At 32.8% G+C, this 14,301-nt stretch overlaps 2 protein-coding genes and 1 long non-coding RNA gene across 3 annotated transcripts; all 3 read right to left on the bottom strand.

Moving 5' to 3' along the window:
- Nucleotides 1-2,973: 2,973 nt before the first annotated feature.
- Nucleotides 2,974-9,853, bottom strand: LOC139524232 (mast/stem cell growth factor receptor kita-like). The gene is made up of 6 exons (XM_071318898.1): nt 9,695-9,853; nt 9,159-9,356; nt 7,866-7,963; nt 5,737-5,902; nt 4,755-4,906; nt 2,974-4,275 (listed from the first exon to the last, which is right to left on the bottom strand). Exons 1-6 carry the CDS (start codon nt 9,719-9,721, stop codon nt 3,999-4,001), a joined length of 918 nt encoding a protein of 305 aa, XP_071174999.1. The 5' UTR covers nt 9,722-9,853; the 3' UTR covers nt 2,974-3,998.
- LOC139525187 (uncharacterized) lies at nt 3,110-3,916 on the bottom strand. The gene has a single exon (XM_071320377.1). It carries the CDS (start codon nt 3,914-3,916, stop codon nt 3,110-3,112), a length of 807 nt encoding a protein of 268 aa, XP_071176478.1.
- A 1,428-nt stretch (nt 9,854-11,281) lies between the features above and the next one.
- Nucleotides 11,282-14,072, bottom strand: LOC139524231 (uncharacterized). The gene is made up of 4 exons (XR_011664755.1): nt 14,040-14,072; nt 13,574-13,730; nt 11,758-11,840; nt 11,282-11,334 (listed from the first exon to the last, which is right to left on the bottom strand). It is a non-coding gene; the product is annotated as an uncharacterized lncRNA (long non-coding RNA).
- Between the last annotated feature and the right edge of the window lie 229 nt (nt 14,073-14,301).

Raw genomic sequence — 14,301 nt, 5'->3', positions numbered from 1 at the left:
TGCGGCGGGGTTTAACATGTTTATGAGATCTCAACCCTCCTCCTATACCTCTAGCCAATGCAGAAAAGTAAACGCATAACAGTACGCACATTAAAATTCAGTTCAAGAGAAGCAGTTAACTGACATGCCAGCTCCAGACTTCAATTAAACTGATTGAAAGATTATGTCTTCATCATATGAATATCAGGCACAATCCTTCCCATGAGGGGTTTAGTATCATACCATCATAACATATATGAGAAGAACATAACCCGTGTCATGCCAACAACTGGTTTTTAAATAAATGTGTTTAGTTCCGATGCAAAGACCCTATAAGTGAATCAATATCAACGCCAAACTATGCAATATTTCATGACCTGACAACAGTATCGTAACTATATTCCTTCTTGATAAGTCTATTTTAAGGTTTTGTTAGCTTCTGAGGTGAATACTGACATTTTTGTGCTTTATAAATAATATTTCCATAAAATATCGGATGTGAAATACCTGAACGTATAAGAAGTCTGCATGTTGAGCTATATTTACGAATGATGTTGAACCCTTATACCGTTGATAAAATTTAGTATATGTTTTGACTAGTTTGTGATATCGAAAACCCTAGTGTAATAATTTTTCAGTAATATTTATATATATATGAGAGTTTTACATAAAATCGCATGATTTTATATCATGATGATCAGCTGGTTTAGTTGTTTGTGCTAAATTTAATGATGAAAATAGCCACGTATTTTCTTCATTACGGTAAAGTATAGTTTATATTTGTATTTGTTTTTTCTCTCTATCATACCCCTTTTGTCGGCTAAGAGATTTCCAAACAAAAAAAAAAGATTCATATCTATGTTTTTGTAAATTAACCACCACTTATTCATGTACCTTTTTAATGTCAAGGTCAGATGACAAACTCTAATACCGCAGTCCCACTAGGCCACGATCGCTCTACGATCTGTGAAAAAAATGAAAATTTTGACGATCGTAGTGCGATCGTGTAGATCGCAGTAAGGTCTTAGTACGGTCGTGGTGAGGTCTTGATGATCTTGATGAGCGTGGCCAACTTTGAACATGTTTAAAACAATCGTGGTGCGGTCATGGCGAAATCAGGTCGTAGTAGAAGCGTAGTGAGAGCGCAGTAAGATCGTGGTAAGATCGCACAGGTCGCTATACCATCGTAGCGTATTCTTTTCGGAGAGACTGTTCTACGACCTCACAGCGACGTTATTACGACCATCACGTTCTCACCGCGACCCAACTACGCTTCCACTCAACTATACCACGTTTACACCACGCTGTTCAAGACCATAGTACGATTCTAGCACGACCTTGCCGCCCTCAACGCGCTCTTCCTACGTTCATACTACGACTTTCATTTTTATTGTCATTTTTACATACAATATATTAAATCTTTCCAGGTTTTGATTGTCTCTATGTAATAAGGACTTCTTGTCCATTTGCTCTAACTGCTCAACCATGCCACATTATGTATGCAAGTGCCTATCCCAAGTCAGGAGCCTGTAAATCAGTGATTGTCGTTTGTTGATATGTTAATATGTTACATATATATTTGACATTCTTTTTTCTAACATAAATAAAGCCGTTAGTTTTCTAGTTTGAATCGTTTTACATTGTCATTTCGAGGCCTATGCGGAATGGGCTTCGCTTATTGTTAAAGGCTGTACGGTGACCTATAGTTGTTAATTTCTGTGTCCTTCTGGTCTCTTGTAGAGAGTTGTCTCATTGGCAATCATACCACATCATGTGGTATGATTGCCAATGAGACAAGCCATCTTCTATTTTCTTTTTATATTCACACATCTGAGACATCTTTAATATCGTTCACTAAAATATCGTCATTTGAGTTTGATGGACCAGGAATAGGTTGTAATTCAGGTTGTATATCGTTCCGACATCTTTGCTAGATCAGGGTTCGTAACTATCAGAGCTCTCTCTTCCTCTGAATCAACCCCTACCACCACGCCCACGTGTTCTAGTAGATTTTGATAGCATGACTGTTTTGTTTCCGAGAAATCTACGTATTAATCAGAAATAGAAGGAATGGAACTGTGTTGATATGGAACACGATTTTGATACTATTGCTGAGATCATGGTAAGATCGGTATGAACGTAGTATAATCGTGGTAAGAACGTGCTATAATCGCAGTAGAAGTGTCGTATGAACGTGTTGCAATCGAATAACTCGTGGTATGGTCGAAGTGAGAACGTGATAAACGTAGAAAGATCTTGATAAGCGTAGTGAGGTCGCAGAATAAGCGCGGTGAGAACTTGGTATAATCGTACCGGGATCGTTGTAGAAGCGTAATGAGGACGTAGTATCATCGTGAAAGCAACGAAAATTTACATTTTCATGCCGCTCAAACGGCGACCTCACCACGATCTGAATTTATATCAGATCGCAGTGAGCGTAGTGCGATCGTGGTCTAGTGGTACTGGGGCTTATTAACAAACAATTTTGGCGGTCTATTCAGTTTTGTATCTGATTAAAGAAGTATCAATAGTTTCAATCCTAATGTAACTATGCAACAAAAAATCCGAAATACAAAAAATTGATGTCTGATAAACATATTAAGGTTGCTTTTTTGGAGATTAAGTATTTTTGATTTTCGAGTTTAATTGGGAAAAGTCCCCTTATCAAATCTTATCCTGTCTTTTCTTTTTCTTGCCATATATGAAATTATACACAGATTAATCCAGATTGTTTTAATTGATACATGTATGTTTTAAAATTGTTCACTTCAGTTATGTTCAATTTAACGCATTAGGAAAAACATCCATGTGTTAAAAATGATCATGTCAAGCAGAATCTTGAATAATGAATTTCCCTTTGTTCAATTTTTTCAAATGTACTATAACATTATATTATATTTGAAATATAGCTAAATCAAAGTACAATGAATGACTACTAACGGAAATTAATAAAATAGAAACTAATATGTGTTGAATTTATGATAACTGCATGTGTTACTAAAATAGATTTATTTCATAAATATCTTTTTAGTTGATTATGTATCCAAGTATACCGAGTAATTAATAATGAGGTCTTGTTAACTTTTTTTTGACATCATGATTAATGTAATTAGAAATACACATAGCGCATTTACATACATGACTGTTTGCGTCTGTTAAAAGTCTGAACATCGGCATACACAACAGCCAAATAGTTATCTTCCGATCGTGAACATAAATTTGAAAGAGATTCAGAATCTTTGTATGATTCACTTTCAGTATCCTCATCCGCAGTATTGTCCATATGACAATACGTGCTGCTTTCTCTAGACCTATCGCTGAATTTATCGTCATCTGCTGTATACATGTTTGTTGTTTTTCCACTTTCTGTTTTTGATTTATAAGGAGTATTTTCACCATTGATCTTTGCTGGTGTCTCAAAACGATTGCTGCTGCAACAAGAAGGCGAACTCGTCTCCCTTCCTTGAAAGTCTATTGATCTTATATCACATGGTGTTGTAGATTGTTTGGAAGTTTTACAAATTTCTGGTTTTTGTGTGTTCTTTGGAGATGTTTCTGTCGATGACTGGCTATTCAAATCCATATGACAGTAAAAACTACTTGCGTTAGATGCATTGTTACTGTTAAATTGATCTTCCTTACAATTTTGGTTGATGCCTTCATTGATGTGTTTATCCTTTTCTTTAAAAACAACAGCCGCACCATTAATAGAACTTGCCGAAGCTTCTGCTTTTGAGATACTGTTTGAATGGGATGAAATACCTTTGAACGTTTGACTTGTTTCTTTGGATTTTGCATCCGTATATTGATACTGATAATCGTTCCGATATTCATATTCTCTTTCTGGTGTTATATCTGCGAATTTAAAACCATTGCTTGGGAAAGATCTTATTGATGCTGATCTATGTTTAGATTGCACATTATGATGTTTGAACATACTCAACTCTGATTCTGTGTCGCTATTAACACACGAAAACTGTACATTGTCTTTAGTAAAAGAACTTGTTCTAGATTCGAAACTACAAGTGTTGTCTATTTACTTTAAACGGATTAATATTCCCATATTTTGGAATCGAAATTATTGGAAAATGGCATGTTGTTTCTACAGATGGATTAAATTTGTCTAAACTGATGTCGTCAAGGCTGTCATAGCTTTCACTATCAAGGCTGTCATAGTTTTCACTATCGATACTGTTTGCTTTCTTTAGATGTTCATAACCCCCTTCTGGTTCTGAACCCTCTGGCACCTCGTACTTTTCTTGGTGAGAGTCGCTAGAGACCTGATTTGTTGATGTTCTGAAATTGTAAACATCAAATATCTGTGTATTCTGTAGCTAGATAATGATCAAGGATCCATGTACAGCAATATTAATGTCCCTATGACTTACGGTTTATGAGTAGCATCGATTTATAACTTATATCAAATGTAAAAAGGTAAAAAAAGCTATCCATTAGATATCACAAGCTTGCTGTGGTCCAAAATGAATTAACCCATTACATTACATGGTATTATGTTCCAAAAATCACCCAGTATGTGTCGAAACAATAAAAAACATATCAGTTGAATAATGAAAAAAGAACTGAACAAAACGTTTTTGCACTCAAAATGTGTAAAATGAAAGACCTAATAACCAAGTATGCTGATAAGTTCAAAATCAGATAACAAGGTTTTTAGCTATTGTTATTTAGCATTCAATCGTGATTGATAAATTGTTTGAAAAGCGTTACTCAAGAGATTGATTTTATTGTGAATTGTAATAACGCCTATAACTTACTCCATGTTTCTCTTAATTTCTTTGATAATATAATAAGTAGTTGGTCTGCGTGTTCTGTCTCTGTTCCAACAAAGCTTCATAATATCATACAACCAGTCAGGACAGTAATCTGGTTGCATTGGTACTTTTCCACTGTAAAGGGTCTTAAGTAACTACAAAAGGCAGACGGAAGATAAGATTAGTTATAACAAAACAATTTCCGTATTATCTTGTTTGTCATTGAGTATATCGTCAAATGCGAGACAAGGGTTACTTACTTTGTCGCTGCAATTAGGGGTACTCCGTAAAGAGCTCGGTGTTGTTTCGTCTGTTGGTGTATTTCCCATGTTTGTCTGTTTATTGCCGACTCTAATTTTATCTGACATCAGTATACTGCTACCATATTTGGTATGACATTTTGTGGACATGCTTTACACATTTATGCATTGTAAAATGAAAATGTTCAAAATATTAACATTTGACATTTGTCAGTATTAACATTTGCACATCAATACTTTATTTAACGTATTACGTAATGCTATGTAATGCCGTTATTGTTGTAAGCTATTTAAAAACTGTCTTTGTGGGTACAAATCTATCTTATTTCATGTGTCTGACGCGCTTTTTTGTATTGATTTAACGTCATTGAGAAAATCATTAAACCCCAATACGAGAACCCCAATCGTGTATGAATGCATAGAAACGAAAGGATAAAAGTATCGCCAAATTTTTTTAAGTAAAATTTGCATTGAGGAGTTGGAACCTTATAAATTTGTCATTCATCTGACGGTGTCTTCCTTTGTACGGATGAAACGATTTTTGAATTCATTCAAATCGAGTATTATGGTTTGTACCATATGTTTTTTTTTTTTTATCTACAACTGTTTTACATCAGTCGGAGAGTATTTGTAGTCAAAACACACCACTATCTTATTATATATTTTATATTAATATCAGTCAATAAAAGTCATTGATTTTCTATCGAACATTATATAACTTTTACCTCTGAAATTGAAACGGTGGCAAACGGTGCACATTCTAACTCGCTAGCCATGTTGTCATGTTGATGAACATCAAGCGCCATGTAAAGTTCATAAATTACCATTGCAAACATATAGATATCACCTTCCTTAGAGTATTGGCCATTTTGAAGAACCTCAATTGGTAACCTATTATGTTTAAATTATGAGTTATATTCAATTAAATCAAAGGTTCAAGTTTTGCAATAGTTTAATGTTTACAATCACTGAATTTCAATTGAAACAAATAAATGTATATTCAAACTAAGATATTTTTTATTAGTTGTTATTCAATTTGAACCAGCGGTCAGTAACTTAAAGTACTCTCAGAACTGTACTTTGTGTCTTTTTTTTAGTTGTTAGGGATATATAAATACCCTGCCACATCCGATCTATGAAAGATGTTTTTCTGCTTTGTATCGATCTGACGAATTAAACCATTTTCAACCAAAGAATACATTGATTTTTATGGGTCTTTAGCTTTTATAGCTGACTATGATGTATGGATTTTGCTCATTGTTGAAGGCGGTATGGTGACATATCGTTGTTAATTTCTGTGTAATTTAGTTTCTTGTGGAAATTTATCTAGGCAATCCTATCACATTTTCTTATTCTTCTATAATGATGTTTGTTTAATAGTAGATTTTTTAATCAATATTTATTACACATTATTATGATCTTCATCATAGTTTGTAAAGACGACACGTGTGTGAAATGGTGTGCTTACCTTATCAAGAACCTGGGTTCACCTTTTATGTTCATAAGGGTACATGCTGCTCAACTAGTATATAACATAATTTATTGACTATCTTTTTTTAACTTGTGGAACCCTTAGCTTTAAGAGATTACATATTTCATTTAAAATTATGTGATTGTTTTCTCTATCTGAATGCATATAGATAGATAAAAAAAACATTAGTATACCTCTGTTTAATACTAATAAATCGATTAAGCGAAAACAAATCCGGATTACAAACCAACATGTCATTACTTTGAAATCCTTAAATCAAGACCATATAACTGACAGGATCACAGCAAAGTTGTTTAAAAACACAAATCAATTATGCAGTCTAATTTCGTTAATTTTTGTTATTTTTTTTTTTTGGAGAACTCATCTTAGCATGTAACATCAAGTTACAATGAATATCTCTATCTTTCTATGGATCTGTGTATACAGGTTTTATGTGTATTTCAACTCTTGGTATTTATTGTTGTTTTGTAAGTTGTTTATGATTAGCCATCACATAAAATTGAAAATGGAAATGGGGAATGTGTCAAAGAGACAACAACCCGACCATAGAACAAGCAACAGCAAGAAGGTCACCAACAGGTCTTCAATGCAGCGAGAAATTCTCGCACCCGAAGGCGTCCTTCAGATTGCCCCCCTTGTATGCTACAAGAATGTAAAAACTGACACTGGAAGTTTTTAGATGTGAATACTTAGTTATCAGAGCAAATGAAATTTAAATTTGCATGACTCAAATCTATGGTGGTTTCTGGTAAATGGCAGATTCGTTATCTATGATAAGTAAGACGTCAATTCACCCAAAATCCATGGCAGAAGTTTGAGAATCCAACGTTATGCAAACTATAAAAAATTCTTATCTATGACGGATTTCAAGTTTTCATATCAATGACATTTTAAAGAAGACTAGTCACAGTACATATCTGACAAATTAGCTGGTTTTTTTTAAACCTGCACAAGAAAAACAGTTGAGGAGTACGACATCCATAACTATTTGTGTAATAGACATTGACTAATGGACAACCGTATCGATTTCGCGCTAGTATTCGTATATCATCCGTAAAAGATGAGTACATTTTTCTCATGTGCAGGAATCCGTCACCGGAACTTGAATTTCTGAAATACATTTGAATTTATGGATTATGGGCCTTGAAAACTTGCCTTCTAAACACTATAGTTAAATCTTTCCCCGGATAAATTATTATTATTTCAAGTTCTGCCATTGATTGAGAGGGGAAACTGCCATAGATTAATGGTTTGTCCGGCGTTTGTGACGCGATATTTATCTTAGATTAAGAGCTCGACAAAGATATTAAACCCGCCATAGACATAAGAACTATACATATATGCAAGGTATAACGTTCTCACCAGCGTCGCCTGTCCTCTTTTACTTCATCTATGATACAATCGTCCAATACGCCATTTGAATCAAACCACAACATTCGACCAAGTCGTGGCATAGTTATCTGTAATCATAATTAAATTGACATTTAAGATATTATAATAGGAACTGTGTTATTTCATTTATTCAGTTAGGTTGCTAATTGTTGTTCTGAAAAAATCGAATCGCATTCTTTAAAGATAATAATGAAGTTCCTGGGTATATTTTAGTTCCGCAGTATAAAGATATCGATCCAACATATCTTTTTATCCAAATGAGATAAAAAAAAAATCTTCTATTCATATCTAAATATTTTTTTTTTTTTTTCAACTCATTTCTGATTGTTAAGATGATGGATCTCGTGCAGTCATAACGCATGTCTAGAGTGCTAAATTGAAAGCCTTTGATCTGTTTTTCCAAACAGGACTTATTGCTACCAAATAATGTAAGAAGTTAAAATTTAATTCTACACATGAATTTTATTCACAATTTAATTGGTTGTCGATGTTACTACATTTTGTAAAATATCGTTCAGATGTTACAAATTTATAGATTAACAAAGAGAGCAAACCGATAACCTATAGTTGTTAATGTCTGTGTCATTTTGGTCTTTTGTGGATAGTTGTCTCATTGGCAATCATACCACATCTTCTTTTTTTTTATCTTTACATCGAACATTACTTTTGAATTGAACCAGCTTATTGAAACTTCAAGGTAATGTGTCCGTCTTTTTTTTAATTATTATTCTGATATTCACAATAATAGCTATATAGGTGGCAGGTGATTTATTCACAGCAGTCATCGCTCCAAGTTTAGCTCTTTGAAGAATTTATGCCATTTTACAAGTTTCTGTTCTAGTATAATATTTATATTCTATATTAATTTATAAGATTTGAAGATCAGTCGACTGATATAAGTAGATTATGGATGGTTCCTGAACAATAACGCTCTCAACCTTTATGATGAACACTACTGTTATCTTCTAATGGATGTAACGCATCCTCTGATTTGCTGACAGTGTTTTGCCTATCAGCTCATAGACCTAATTTTGTAATATGACCGTGACGTCATCAACGTTTTTTTTTCAATTTACTCCGGCTGAAATTGGAATTTAGAATTAAATTATAAGTAATGACTGTTATACCTTTTCTGTCTATTTCAAACTTTAAAATAACACGCTTCGCGGGTTGATTATTCAGTGTGCACCACATTTTTTTATGTTATTTCTTCATAGACAGAAAAAAAATTACAATCGTTCCTAAAATGAAAAAAGAAATTACCGCCTGATTTGTATCCAATACGAAGATATTATCAGCACACAGATCTCTGAGTATCCAGTTACGCTTATGCATCTCACCAATGAATTTTACTATTTTTTGTACTATCTTCAGGTATTCATATCCATTTTCGTCTGGATCACCACAAAAATGTTTGAATGCTAGTTCCAACAGATTTGAACTTTTATGAAGTTTGTATTTCTATAAATGAAACAATTTGAACTAATTATTGAAATCTTGGACTGAATAAAAAACATGAAATCTTTTACGTATAATGCGCGCTATGGTGGAAACAATCTCCCCATCAGGCTATACTCAAGAATTCTTTCGGTAAGAAATTATACTTGTTTATGCCACAATTTGTTCTATGCGATTTTTGTTTAAATGTAATAATATAAAGCTAAACTCTATCCCTGTACTTTAAATAAATCCGTTCAATTGCCCAACAATCTATTATTTTTTATGCTATTGATTTATATATTCTCAATTTGTTTATTCAATCTCGACATTTGGGTTGCCTCAGATGGTATATTACTTACCAGTACTAATTGATAATTTCCAGGCATATTTCTTCTTTCCTCTCTACTTGGAGTATCCAACAATTGAAGTATTTCTGTACATGTCTGTTTGTCGAGATGAGGTAAAGACTGAACAAAATCAACAGTCACTGGTTCAGTAACCGCAATAAAATTGTGCTGATAAAGGAGGAAAAGTTGATAAGATATTTAGCAAAGTATATTATAGTTCAAGTATCATATCATATGTTATTTTAAGCATTCTAAACGGAGATGTTCTGATTCCTTTCTTCAATTTTTGAAAAAAATTCAATTAACCTATGAAATGTGGAGATTTCCCCCCCTATTAAAGTAATTACTAAACCGTAAAGTTATATTTTTAATAAAAATCGATAACTTTTTTAAATGAGAACAACTTTTCATCATACAGAATAGTACATTTCAAAAGATAGTATAGAAGCCAATTTACAAAAATAAAGAAAAATGTATTCGTTCGTGATAAACTCAAGCAGTTTTGAATTTTATCTGAATACACATTGTTGCAGTTAAAAACAGTTTGTTTTTACATTACTTTTTATGAACCTTGTTAGCTAGCGGACAGGAAGATACATTTTTTTTTCTAAAGAAGCACATTTGTGTATACCTATTTTGTAAAGATGTATATAAAAGTAAAATAGAAAAAAAAATGAAAAGTAGCAAACTTTTCTGTATAAAAACTTAAAACCTTCACTTGAAGCAAATTTCATTTTATTCTCAATTGCAAGGTAAACGAAAATGTCAGACAAAATTTATATAATGATATACAATTAGATGACAAACATTTTATTCATTTCGCTGATGATCATAAATTATTTTCAACCCCACTTCCTTTAGACATGTTCGAATTATAGGCTTCATTATTAAGAGGCCATTGAACTGAGGACAGCGGTCTTATTGTAACATGGATATTGAATATTGTAATATCATAAATATATCACCTGTTTTTGTGTCAACATTTGATTAAATTTCGTAGTATTTTGTTTTTATTTTGTTGTTTATTGTTTGTTGAAACTTGTATTGCAACAAACTTTGTAAATATTTAATGACAATTAATTAAATTATTATTATTATTAAATCTTATATACAGCTAGAAATGTATTTAACCTAAAATTATTTGAAATATAAGGAAAACTTAGTCATTTACCGACCAATGTAAGATAGATTATTGTATTCCACGGACACAAACGAATAAAGGAAAACATTTATGAGAGCCGTGGTGTAGTGGTTATGTCATTGGACTACTAACCAAAAGGTTTCTGGTTCGATTCCCGTTCTGGGATGAAAATTTCAGGGACTGAATTTTCGGCTCTCCCTGACACCATTTGCGAGAATGGTCTTGAGGAAACGATGATAGTCCGTCGGAAGGGGACGATTAATGGCTGACCCGTGTTAAGAGAGGGCCATATCTCTTGCGAGTTAAAGACACACTTGTAGACTTTAAAAAAGAGCAGGCTAATGCCGCTACAAGGCAGCACTCGCACCCACAAAGTGGAAAGGGATTAATATAAGTTGCAAAACTTGTTTCCCAATCCACTTTAAATAAATATGTTTAAACTAAGGAAAACATTCATACCTCTGTCCTGTGTGTTATTATGTTTAAGCTGTTCAAACAAGGAAGGCAGTCCCTAAAAAATTGAAAATAATATCATTTTTGCATGCAAGTATGAATACGTTTTTGAATTATATTGTAAAAAAATCGGTAATTGTTTCATTGGGCATACAAAGTCTATCTTGGGTAAAGCATATTATTGTCTTTAATAAAAACAACAATAACAATTTATATGTTCTTTGTGTCAATATCATCCGAATTATCTTTATGCCGCAAAAAATACACAACAATCCATTTAAAAAAAAATAAAAATGGACATATCTGGTATTTTGAAACAAGAGAAAGAAATAATACTTGATATAACATGAGTATGATATCTAACCGCATTAAAAAAAAAATACCAGGCACTTCATTGATTACCAGATATTCAAGCAGTTGAAATATATAAATAAATTGGCATTAAAAAAATAACGTAAGAAAAATCATTCAGGAAACATACACTTTCAGGTACATCATGCTGAAGATCTAATTCGGGGTATTTTTTGTCTTCCTCAAATATATGCGAGATCAAATTACGTCTTCCTAAAGTAATACGTTAACAAAGCATTAGTTCAAACAAACAAAGTTAATGGCTGATATAAAAGATAGAAAATGTATTAGTACCAATTATTCGTTAGCGACCAAATGAAGTGGCTTAACACAACTATAGACCCTGTTACGGCCTTAAACAATGATCAAAGTCTATACAGTAAAGAAAGTTATAAAAAACGCAAACATAACATGTGTTATCCCTCAAAATGGTTATCAAAGGTACCAGGCTTATAATTTGATACGCCGGACATGCGTTTCGTCTACATAAGACTAACCAGTGACGCTCAGATGAAAATAATTAGAAAGTAAAACAAGAATAAAGTTGAAGAGCACTGAGGACCAAAAAACGGGACAGTGGTGTAACAGCCAAGCATTAAAACTTACTATATAGATATAAGAAGATGTGGTATGAGTGTCTATGAGACAACTCTCCATCCAATTCACAACAGCAAACTATAAAGGACCCAACAATTACTAGTGTAAAACCATTCAAACGGGAAAAACAACAGTCTAATCTATATAAAAAACGAGTAACACATCAACCTTCAACAACTATTTAAAATCAGGTTCCTGAATTAGGACAGGTGTAAACAAATGCAGCAGGTTTAAACATTTAAAAACGTACCAATCTTCACCCTTATCTAAATTTATACTTTAACATCACAATATAAAAAGACGCACTATAACATTGCAATTGAAAACGCTCATTCCAACCAAAAGACATATGAACACAAGTGAACATACACTGAACTAATACATTTGATATATGACACAATGTAACTACAAAATAAGGGGTAAGATGTTTCCAAATTTCAAAAAAACAACCTTACCTTGAAAAAAATGTCGCCAAACAGAATAATGTACACAGGTAAAGGACAATAATTTTGTAGTAATATATACAGTATAAATACAGACCGGAAACATTTTTTTACAAAATAATTAATTTTGTTGTTCCAAGTAAAAAAGCAAAAGTGAAAATTAATAGTCACACCAGTACTTTCATCTACCGATTGGTATTAAAACTCACCTTTTTAAGTTTTGTTTCTTATTATTCGTGTTATTTAACTGTTACAATGAAAACAACAAAGATAGTGGTTAACACTTGTAGTTTATACCAAAAGTGATCCGAGTTATGCCGTATTGTCCAAGCATTATCACATGGAAAAACTAGAACATGGATATCACACAACTACTTAATTTTCGTCGACTCAAACTTACTTAACTTATCTCAAACAAAAATTAACATTTATCCAGAACGGTACTTCCCTTTGCCTGCCGCATAGGAAAACTTAAATGTAATCATAACACACACACGTCGGTTAAAATGTTTGTTACAGTTTTCCTGTAGGAATACCTTCATATTGTATACACAAATACCTATTGATGAAGTTCGTATTTTAACCCCTTAATGACTGTTGTTCCGATGCTTTTTCGTTGAAGTACACCAAACATATTTTTTAATATCTTTCGGCAAGGATTAACGTTCGTCCCAAATAACAAATGAACAGAACGAATAATAAAATAAGGTTTTTTGCACGAACAAAAAATACTCTCCCAAAACGTTACTGATTGAAGTACAACTCATAGAATTATAATCTATTTAGGGACGACATCACTTTGTAGATTAAGATTTCGCTTACTTCGTACCTGTAATGCAATAGTTTTGTAGCGATTGAATAGAATTTTTTTTTGAAATAATTTACCAAAATGCTGATGAATGTTACCTCCGTTAAGAGAAATTAGTATACTGTTAAGTAATTTTCCTATCCTACATATATCTATACGGTCCTCTGGATTTGTCATGCAACATCTTATTATGATATCATGTACGTCTTTGGGGATGCATGGCCATTTCTGTGGCTTTAAATCTTGAAATACAATCTAAAAAATAGTTAAAACTTATCAAAGGTACCTGGCTTTGCATTTTATTCGCCAGAAGCTCGTTTGGTCTACATAAGACTCAACAGTAAAGATCGAATTTTCAAAGGCAAACAACCACTTAACATACTAAAAAAATAAATTACAAAAATATTCGACTAAAAGAAAATTGAAAACGGTAGTCCCTTAACAAATTGCAGAATCACTAAAATTAAAGTACATTTAGAGTAATGATACTTCCTCTGAAAATTCAATGGTCATTCCCGTATGTATACAATTCAACTGTGTCATCTATTTTGCTTACATACTCACATATTCTAACAGCTGTTCAGTTGGAGTCCCGTAGTTCGCGACTTGTCCTGCTACTCATGTTATAGCTGTCATAATGGAACTTATTCCTGTACTAGCGAAAGTTGGGCCTTTTCGTTAATATAAACTTGTACATGAAACGAAGGTTAATGAAAGACTAATCGCAAACAGCGACCAAAACTATTTCATTGAATTACATCTGATTTCAATGAGTGTGTAGCTAAAGGTCATATCTTTGGTAAGCTTGCTTGCTAGCTGAACCATG

The sequence above is a fragment of the Mytilus edulis genome, chromosome 5 (assembly GCF_963676685.1).
Source record: "Mytilus edulis chromosome 5, xbMytEdul2.2, whole genome shotgun sequence".
NCBI classification, from domain to species: Eukaryota; Metazoa; Mollusca; class Bivalvia; order Mytilida; family Mytilidae; genus Mytilus; species Mytilus edulis.
Note: the sequence above shows the minus strand (reverse complement) of the source record. Positions and strands in the feature narration are given on the sequence as shown.